Here is a 10,456-nt window from a genome sequence, read left to right as displayed (position 1 = left end):
GTGGGAATTTTTGCCCAAAGAGCTCACCCGGATCAGCCTCACCAAGCCTGGCACCCTCCTGGTGTTGTATCTGCACTTTTCCCACTGTCTGCACACTGCAATCTTCTGTGCTGTGCTCACTCCAAACCTTTCCCCTTCCTGTTTGCCTTAGGTGAGTTATCCTGAGGGAACTCCCTCCTTTGGCAGTGTTTGAGACCATTTATTGAGTTAAGTCATGACAGATCCAGCGCCCTCCTCATCCATCTCCATCAATCTTAACCCCACACCCCAGGGACCCCCAAACCCTGACCCACAAACCGACCCCTTCCTTCTCCATCTCTTTCCAGCTGAGGGAGAAGGATGTGCATGGAACAGGGGATTTTAAAATTATTTTTACCAAAGTCCTGAGGAGTTCCACAGCAGTAGGAAAAACATAATAATCCTAAGATGGTGCAAGTCCACGTGCTCGGTGAATTTCTGAAGGCAAGGAAGCTCATCCATGAATCAACAGCAGAACTTCCTGAAATTCTGGAATTTCAGCTCTGGAATTCAGCTAAATTTGGAAATTTGAAAATTTCCAAATTTGATTTTGGAAATTTCAGCTGGATTCTGGAAATTCAGCTCTCTGAAATTCAGCTCCATTCCGTTTACACCCTCTGGATTATACCAGTGCTGCTTTTTCCATATCCAGGACATTCCCATCCCATTTCCATACCAGTCCTACACCAGACTGAGCCAGGCTTTATTTAGAAACAAACACAAGTTGGGATCCTGCAAACTCCGATTTATATCTTTTTATTTTTTACAAAAAATACATTTTAACAAGTAAATAGAAACCATTTCCATAAGTCCACCGTTGTCCAAAGTGTAAATGTACATTGTAAATTTGCCATTTTTAATATAGACATGTGCTCTATTTTGCCAGTTGTCTACAAGAAATTCAGCTACAGTCTGATGAAACGTAATAAATAATGATTAAGAAATGGAAAAGCTACACACCAAGAAATGGGAAATATAAACTTTGCAAAAGTCATACATAGTTATATTACAGCCATCTCTTCCCAAATCAAACATTCAATTTCTCTTTATAAAGTACAACAGTAGTGCATTCCCGTTATTGGCATAGAGAGAGATCTTCCACTGAAATACTGTCCATGGAAAGAATTCCACTGAACTACAACTCAAAGGGACACCAAGGGATTAACTCAGGACAGTAGCAGTGCAAAAGCCAACAATATCGGCTTTATTTAAATTAAAAAAAAAAAAAGATACTTCCTAAGAATTAACATATTGAACACTAATGAAATCATTTTTTGAATTTCAAAGCAAGAATCATTTTTCTGGATCGCTCTTTGGGTGACCAGTCCCACCACAAAGGAACAGATGGATTTGCTGTCTTTGCCACCCAGTTTGTCATTCCCAATGACTTGGGAAGAAATCCCTGCAGCTGGCTGGGAATTTCTCTTGGTACCATTGCTTCCAGGTTTTCCCATGATCATGGAAAAATGGGAAGATTTAGAGCACACAACTCTAAAAGGGGAGATGTGAAAAAGAGGAATTCCCTTTTCCTGCCTGTAATAAAAACTGTCTAAAGCTGTTGGAGCTGAACATTTTCACCCTGTTGTTTACACCACAGATAAAGAAGCATCCCTCCTTTTCCAAGTGCTTCCATCCAACTGGTCCATCCCCAGTTTTCAGGATAAAACCCTTAAGAACCCTTCTTTTGGTAGTACCACACAAATATTCCCCAAATATGGCCCAAATTCTCACCTACTACTTACATTTCTATCCCGTGAATGCAACACAGAACACTGCTGGGAGCAATGGAACAACACTGTGGGATACAACAACTCTGGGAAGGAAATCAAGGAAGTTCTTTTTTCTTTTTTTTTTTCTTTGCATTTCTAAAATATTCCACTACTTTAGAAGAGGAAATACTCACAGGTATTAATGCTTATATAAGATCCAAAGTCAACCAAAAGGTGTCTGTAGAAAAGTATTAAGATTCCTAATAGTAAAAATATCTGCAAATTTAATTACAAATACATTTCCAAAGCAAAATCCTTAATTAAGTACATCAGGGTGGGTCAGTATTGACAGTGTTCCTTGAGGAGGAAGTGAACAGCTAAATGTGGAATATTTACACTGAGAGATCCACCTATGTCAAATATATAAAGTGAAGCAGCCCCATTTACAGTCTGGAACCTACAGGTTATAATGGAAGAGCACTAAAACTCTGCTAAAACACCGAGATTTTAAGTACTGCTGATTTCATGCATTTGTTCCACCACTTGCCCTAAGATTTCATCCACCACATCAATGTCATAATTCACTTGCTGCAGGTCCAGGTCAGGCATGATGGTGGCCAGGAGCTGTCCCACGTTCACTCGGAGAGAGCGGAGCTTCAGGCTGGGGAGAGAGCAGCACAGCATTAGCTGGGGATGGATTCTGTGTTCAGAGCTCACCTCACAGAGCTGGACTCATAATCCAGCCTGGAGGTGCTCCATGACTCCCAGAAACCAACAAAAAAAAAAAAAAAAAAAAAAAAAGGATGCATTTTTTCTTGATGCAGCTGCATCAAGATTATTTCTAAATCTACCACTTTTTCCAAGCTTCTCTACGGTTTTCAGCAGGAAGGGGGATATTCCCTCAGTTTTTCAAACCAATCCTAACCTGAATTCCTGTCAGAAATATTTCAGAATAAGCATTGGTACAATCCTTTCCCCCACACCACCTGTATTTCTCAAAGCAGTTTTAAGGCCTGGTATTTTTATCCATTTAGAAACCCAAACTACGACAACCCACGGGAACAAAAGGAGAGAAAAACAGAGAAGGCAAGAAAGAGGAGTTTGTGCAAAGGCTTTAAAATATAAAGAGGAAGGAAGAGTTATAGCCCAGGGAAAAGGCTGTGCCTCTCGTTTTTTGGTTTCTTTCCTGGATGTCCTTGCTGTGTCCTCTTCCTGATCAAATTGTTTTGCCATGAGCCATCCCTTCTGTGGCCCATTTCCTTCTACTCTCAGATCCTTTATCCAGTTCTCCCAGTGCTGCCATATCTCCATCAACTTGTGGGGGAAGTTACTTCCAAGTCTTGCATTTATTTGCTAATTCTTTTAATAAACGCACATCAGAGCTATAATGAAAACTAAAATTAAATGCTGACAGGTCATTTTTAATGTGGGTCAATTTCTTTTTTAAGACTGAGTCTCTGGAAAGAATCCAAGTTATTCTCCACTCTGCCAGGGCATCGAGGGATCCTGGCTGGGCTCCCAGTGCCGGGCAGCAGGGAGGAGTCACTGGAGCTGGGCGGTGCCACCAGCAGAGTGCACTGCGGGCTCAGCCTGCGCTGCCACTGTCCCCAGCACCACGGGCACTTGCCCCAGCAGGAATTCACAGGTGCCTCTGTGGAATTTTCAGGGGATTTTTTTCCAGCTCATTTGTCCAGTTGGTCAGAGTCCCTCAGCAGCAGCTCTGCCCTCCTGAGTTTACTCCAATTTGATGGCATCAGGAATTTATTGAGTTCAATTGGCTCTGTCACCCTGGCCATGAATCCCAGAATCCCCATGGCTGGAAGAGAACTTTGGGATTATCCAGTCCAACAATCACCCCAAAATGACATCCCCAGGGCTCCTCCTGAACACTCCCACAGACAGTGACTCCAAACCTCCCTGGGCAGCTCAGCCCAAGGCCTGACCACTTTTCCAAGGAAATTTCCTTTCCCAATCTCCAGCCTGAGCCTGCCCTGGTGCCATTTGAGGCCATTTCCTCTCCTCCTTTCCCTTGGGACAGGCAGCAGAGCCTGACCCCCCCTCAGTCCCCTCCTGTCAGGAGCTGTGCAGAGCAGTGAGGGCCCCCCTGAGCCTCCTTTGCTGCAGGCTCAGCCCCTGCCCAGCTCCCTCAGCTGCTTCTCCCAGGATGTTTTCCAGCCCCTCCCCTGGCCATGCTCCAGCCCCTCACTGTCCTTTTAAAGGGGCACAGAACTGGACACAGGACTTGAGGTGCAAAAGCTTTTTCCATTCTTGGCCTTGCTGCTGATCCCCAGTTTCCCTCAGTCACCCCATGCTGCTTGTCCTTACTCCCTTTTTGACTCACATGGGGCTCCAGGTGGCTTCCAGGCAGATTTATTCCATGTTTTCCCTGGGACTGAGGCTGCAGTGACAGGATGGAGCTCTGGCTGTCCTAAATATGAGCATAACTGCCTTTTTCCAGGAATGTGAACTTCTGGAGATACTACAAGGCCCTAAAGCTCCCTCTGAAATGCCTCTCCTCTGGTCCCAGGGGTCAATTTGCTGAATTGATCCCTTAACTGACTCCCCTTTTATCAGAGCTGATGCTCCCCCTTGGATTCTCCCCTAGCAGGGACCTCAGCTCACTCTGCTTCCCCCTGCTCTGGGCTTTGTGTGTGTGCTGTTCCCACTTCCCAAGAGCTCCAAGCTCTCCAGCTGGAAGTTTCAACCTTGGTTTAATTCCAAGACACACCCCAGACCCCAGGACTCCACAGGATTTGCCTGCAGCAAGGAGTTCTTACAGGAAAGTTTCAAATCCAGACTCTTGAGTTGATTCAAGAGAGAAAAACAGATTCTCAAAGTGAAGTTCATTGCACAGCAGAAAATAATGATCACCCTCCTCTTTCCTGCCTCCCTTTTCTCTCCTTGGTTTGCAAGTTGTGGTTAGAAATTATACAACATTTTGGATATTTTCAGAAGTATCTGTTTGCTATTCTCTTGTGGCCAATCCTGCTCACACAAATCATAAATCACAAACATCACTTGATAAAAAAGAAAAAAACAACAACATTAGTTAGGAGTCACAAAAGGCAGTAGAAAAGAATTGCAAGCATCACATTTTATTATACAATTATCAAACATAACCTTCATCAAAACATTTGAAATACAACCAACAAGCAAAAATCTTGAAATAACATCTAGAAAGAACAAAACTGATACCTTTCTCCATCAGAAAAATTTACAGAGTCTTCTACATTACTGGTGGTAGAATCATTTGCACGTGCTACAGCCTGGGGGATTGAAGCTTTTAACTGAGCCAGCTCTGCCTTCAGCTCCTCACACTGACAGGCCATTTGATTCTTCTCCACTTCCAGGACTTCAATCTGCCAACCAAAAGAAAAATCAAGCTGTAAGAACCATTCAAAACCTTGTGTAGTACAAGTGCTGTGAAACAGGGAGCGAACAATAGAAATAATTGAAGTGTCAGGAGCGTTTCAGCAGGTGTACCTGGCTTTTGTAGCTGTCCCTCTCAGTGGTGCACTTGTCCAGCTGCCTGAAAACATCATCCAGCTGCACTGCCATCTCATCCAGCTCACTCCTGCTCTCCCCATCAGCACATTTGCTGCACTCAGTCTTTAGGTTCTGCAGGGTGCTGCACTGCTCCTTGAGCGTTGCTATCTCCCGCAGGGCCTGCTCATAGAGAGCTGTCACCTCTGCCAGGCTCCTCCCGCCATCGCTCCCTTCTCCACAGGAGGGAACTGTCTCCGTTGCCTGGTGGCACATCTCCTTTTTCACATATTTGTTATTCATCTCCAAAAGCTGCTGCTCCAGTGTTTCCACCTGTTTGGTTAACGCTTCACATTTGCTTTGGTACATTTCTTTTTCTCTGTTCAATGATTGCAGCTGATTTTTCAGTTCATTTTCCATCTCTACAGATGTCTCAGGAACACCATTGACCTTGGGCTGTTCCTTTTCCATCCCTGGCCCAGGAATCTGGACTGGGATGTCTTCCACCTCCTCCTTTTTCACCACCAGCTTTGGGAGCTCTGTCTGTGTTGCTGAGCTCAGCTGTTCACTTCTTGCCTCTGAAGTGGTTGCACTGCAAGGTTCCCCCACAGCAGAGTTCTCCTTCTGCTTCTCCTCCTGATCCAAATTGATGCATTCTGTTTTTACCACAGGAACATCAGGATCTGCTGAAGGCTTTGGAGTGCTGCTCTCCTCTAAAATGATGACATCTTCATCATCATCCTCCTCCTCGTGATTGTTGAATGTTTTGTCGCTGAGCCGAGGCGTCTTTAGGGACACGGGTGTTGCACAGCTCTGCGTCCTCCTTTTGAGACTGAGGAGGAAAACATTCAAATCATCATTATTTATTCAAATATTAAAATAATAATTTATTTGCTTAAATGTTGCCAAATCATTTGTTTCCAACCATGTGCAGTGTGTTTCTCTGAGCACTGTTCCAAACTCACCACTCCAGAAAATCACCTGCAGGAATAAATTCCTGCAAAAACAAGTGCCTGCCATCCACACTCCCACATTATTTTGAAACAGACCCAGCATCCCCAGGAAAATCCCCAGAGTTTCAGGAAAACAGCCTGTGGAGTGGGGAGAACACAAACTCTGTTCCTGAGTAGACAAATCACTAAAAATGCTCCTTTGACATTTTCTTGCATTCATTTTTGTACGTGACCGAGTCTCCTGGAGCTTCCCGTGCTCCCAGAATTCCCACAGGAATTTCAGCAGCTGGAGCTGCCCCCAACACCAACATTTTCATTAATTTATTGATTTTAGAAATAAACAGGAATCTCCTTTGTACAGGTCCACTCACCTGCTATCAGCATCCAAATGAGGGGAAGATACTTTAATTAAAATAGGCAGAGATCTTCTAACAGAAGCATCTGAGGATTTTGGTATAAGTAACCTGGGAAGAGCTTCCTTTGCATTCGGAGCTGAGAATGTTTTGAAGTCTTTACTTGAAGAAACAGATGTTTTTAAAAATATTTCATTATTGATCTATAAGACAATGTAAGTTAAGAATGGAAATAAACAGATATTAGTAGATTCTTCAGGAGAGATTTAAGCAATTCTTTATATACCAACATCTAAAATTCTGACATTTCCATATCCTTGAACCCAGACTCAGGATTTTAGGATGATAAATGCTGACAAGACTACTGCAAATCCCACTTTTGCATTTTAAAGTGCTGAATCCCAGGCAAAAGCTTTTCCCAAGCTGTGTCTCTGTCTGGAGTTTGCCCGTCAGACACAAACTCCAGGACAGACATCCCTGGGAAAGCTGCTCAGGGTTCACTCAGCTGGCCCAAAATGAGCAATTCTTTCACTTTTAGAAATTCCTTTTGTAGTGGGGGAGATGTAATGGCAGAGAAACAGTAAAATGAAATAAATAGGTTAAAACAGCACATGCAGCATCTCTTCTCCAGAAATGATCTTAGGTCAGAAATTGACTTTGAATGCAACTGAAATGAAATCCCACTTAGAAAATTTGATTCTGAGTTACAGTCCAGACATTCCCATCAAACACCTTGATCTGCATCTGGGTTTAATCTGAATTTGAGTGTCTCCCTACACAAGTGTAGCTGCTCCACCTCTGTCTATCCCCACTGAGATCTCCACTTTTAAGGGCATCTTTACTTTAAAACAAATCCCCTTTCAAGAACTGGGTGTCCTGCCATAAAAGCAGTGACTGCCATCTCCTCTAGTTTTGGCCAGAGGTCTTTGTCCCTCTCAAACTCCTTCCTAAGGAGAAAGAAATGGTGGATTTTCCAGCACTGGGCAGCAAAGAAAGGGGATTTGGGGTTTCCTCATGGTGAGCAAATCCTGCAGAGCCACCAGAGTAACCTGGATGCTGCAGCAGACACAGGCAGCTCCTGCCAGCCTCAGCAGTTACCTGGTGGCTGTACTCCAGTCTCCTCTTCAGTTTTTCCCTGTCCCTGCCCAGCAGCAAGGAAAGAATAGAAATGAAGAGCTTAGATTCAAACTGTTCATTCATTATAAAAACTGAATCTAAGATCTAAAAGCAAACAATACTCCTCATCTCAGCTAGATACAATAAGCCAAGTATTTTTGTTTATTGAATGAGAATTTCCTCAGGAAGCTGGAAACTTGTCTGAAGTTAGCTTAACTTCCAACAGGTTCCCTCTAGATTATTTATAAAAATATTTACAACAACCCCAAACTCCCACTTCTGGAATATAAGGCAGCATCACCATTACCCAAATCAGGTTTTGTCATACACCTTAGCTAAGAACTCTTTTATTCCTAAATAAATGTGTTGATCCTTTCAATATGCTTCAATGTGCACCTCTGAAATTTACACCAGCCAAGGTCTCCTAAGAGCCCTCAGACTTTGCTTCTGGGACATCCCAAACTGATTGTTCATTTATTTATGGGACATCCCAAACTGATTGTCCATTTATTGATGGGACATCCCAAACTGATTGTTCATTATTTATAGGACGTCCCAAACTGATTGTCCATTATTTATAGGATGTCCCAAACTGATGGTTCATTTATTTATGGGACGTCCCAGACTGATTGTTCATTTATTTATGGGACGTCCCAAACTGATTGTTCATTTATTTATGGGACGTCCCAAACTGATTGTTCATTTATTTATGGGACATCCCAAAGTGATTGTTCATTTATTTATGGGATGTCCCAAACTGATTGTTTATTTATTGATGGGATGTCCCAAACTGATTGTTCATTTATTTATGAGATGTCCCAAACTGATGGTTCATTTATTGATGAGATGTCCCAAACTGATGGTTCATTTATTGATGGGATGTCCCAAACTGATTGTTCATTTATTTATGGGATGTCCCAAACTGATGGTTCATTTATTGATGGGATGTCCCAAACTGATGGTTCATTTATTTTTGGGATGTCCCAAACTGATTGTCCATTTATTTATGGGATGTCCCAAAGTGATTGTTCATTTATTTATGGGATGTCCCAAACTGATGGTTCATTTATTTTTGGGATGTCCCAAACTGATCGTTCATTTATTTTTGGGATGTCCCAAACTGATTGTCCATTTATTTATGGGATGTCCCAAACTGATTGTTCTCACACTGCCAAATCCTCTGGACCATCACCCCTCTGGGAGCTGGGCTGTCACCCCACCTGCTGCACAGCTGTCCTTGGTGTGTTTAGTGTTGGGAGCCCTGTAAAAGTCTCCAGAACTCACTTTTTCTTGTAGGTTTTCTCGTACGTGGGGTGTATTAAATCATCATCCTCCGGTTCTTCTGGCACGTTACAATTCCTGAGGGAAGGAAGAGGACAGAAGAAGCCCCACAGGAGAAGGAGCTGAGCATCCCTGCTGCTGCCAGGGGCTGTGTGAGGGCTGGGGTGTCCCTGGGCCGTGTGTCCTTACCTGAACTGGGGGTCGGGGTTCAGGGAGCAGTACCACTTCTCCGGCAAGTGCTCGATTCCGTCCGGCAGCTTCCGCCACTTGAGGCACGCGTCGCACTGCACCCACGTCTGGTCAGGCTGTTTCCTGGGCACAACCAACACACATCAGCACCTGCACACCACAGAGGGCTCTCCTGTCAATAAACAGGGACAGTGTGCTCAGCTCTCTGCTGTCACACGGCACTCACTGGATCTCCTCGACGGGCAGAGCCAAGGGATATTCCTCGTTTTTCTTGGTTTTCATCTCGTTCCAGTAATCGTTGAGCTTTTCTCCCAGTGCTGCTATTGTGAGTCTGCAAAGAAAAGAATGTAAAGATCACCTTGAATAACCCAACTCTAGCACAGGAAGAATCTTTATAAACTCCAGTGACAGAAAAAGTGCATGAACCACTTTAATCTTTCTAATTGCACAAGAGTGGGAAAAAAACTTTTCTAAAAGCTTTTCCTTTTTTCTTTTATAAAATGTTTTTATTTCAAAACCTGTAGAAATGAGGAATTGTCTTGAGTCATGTTTGTCAGCAAAGGAATTCCTGGAAATACGAGTCAGAGCACAAAGGCTGAAATCAAGAGCAGAGCAAATCCTGGAGGGGCTTCACCAGTTCAGCCTCAACCACGGAATTTTAAAAAAGCACAAAACCAATCCAGCACCTGACCCTGGTTCTGGCTGCTCCTGCACATCCCAAGTGCAGGTTCATGGCTACTCTCAGGCTGATGTCCAACTTTCCAACAAGGAGCTGGCAAACATTTGATATCAAGTCTGCACTCTGATAAAAGGAGCAGCTCAGTTTCACTCAGGGTAATTTTCAGTTTTGTTTCTGAGTTTTTTGTTTGGTGCAGCTCAGGGACTCCCAGAGCTGGCACGCCCAGGAGGGAGAGGTGAGCAACAACAACAAAGCCCCCAGGGGAGGGGAGGTGAGGACAGCCCCTGGAATTGAGCTCTGAGCAATCCAGTGGATGAGTAACCAGCCCAGCCCTGGCTCAGCACCTGCCCTGGGCCTCAAACCAACACAAATGTTTGTGCAGTGAACTCAAAGTGTGACCCAGAGCTGGGATCCAGGTCACCTCAGCAGGAAGTGCTGAGCCAGGGGACAGCAGAAGGGCAGAAAGGAGCAGTGAGGCATGGATGGGACCACGTCCATCTTGTGGGGAGGGAAGAAGTGCAGGGCACCTTTCCATCAGGCTCACAAGCTTCCAGCCCAAACCAAACCAAACCACTTTGTGAAAGCCTGCAGCACTCCTGGCACAAAAAGCTTCCCAGGAGATGTTTCAAGTGTGGTGTCACTCAGGGGAGGTGGCTGGGGGTAAAACCAGAGAAA

The 10,456-nt window shown here is 44.2% G+C and overlaps 1 protein-coding gene across 1 annotated transcript in view; it reads right to left on the bottom strand.

The window, feature by feature from the left end:
• Positions 1–758: 758 nt before the first annotated feature.
• The window catches only part of MORC3 (MORC family CW-type zinc finger 3), a 28,034-nt gene continuing 18,336 nt past the window's right edge, over positions 759–10,456 (bottom strand). The window contains exons 10-17 of the mRNA XM_054514020.1: positions 9,329–9,433; positions 9,103–9,225; positions 8,917–8,991; positions 7,615–7,657; positions 6,535–6,719; positions 5,211–6,042; positions 4,923–5,086; positions 759–2,388 (exon numbers count right to left, since the gene is read on the bottom strand). Of these exons, the coding sequence (XP_054369995.1) occupies positions 2,235–2,388; positions 4,923–5,086; positions 5,211–6,042; positions 6,535–6,719; positions 7,615–7,657; positions 8,917–8,991; positions 9,103–9,225; positions 9,329–9,433 (1,681 nt within the window). The 3' untranslated portion in view covers positions 759–2,234. The remainder of the gene's footprint in view (positions 2,389–4,922; positions 5,087–5,210; positions 6,043–6,534; positions 6,720–7,614; positions 7,658–8,916; positions 8,992–9,102; positions 9,226–9,328; positions 9,434–10,456) is intronic.

The sequence above is a fragment of the Molothrus ater genome, chromosome 2 (genome assembly GCF_012460135.2).
Source record: "Molothrus ater isolate BHLD 08-10-18 breed brown headed cowbird chromosome 2, BPBGC_Mater_1.1, whole genome shotgun sequence".
Lineage (NCBI taxonomy): Eukaryota > Metazoa > Chordata > Aves > Passeriformes > Icteridae > Molothrus > Molothrus ater.
The sequence above is the reverse complement of the archived record's forward strand: the minus strand, read 5'-3'. Positions and strand labels throughout refer to the sequence as shown.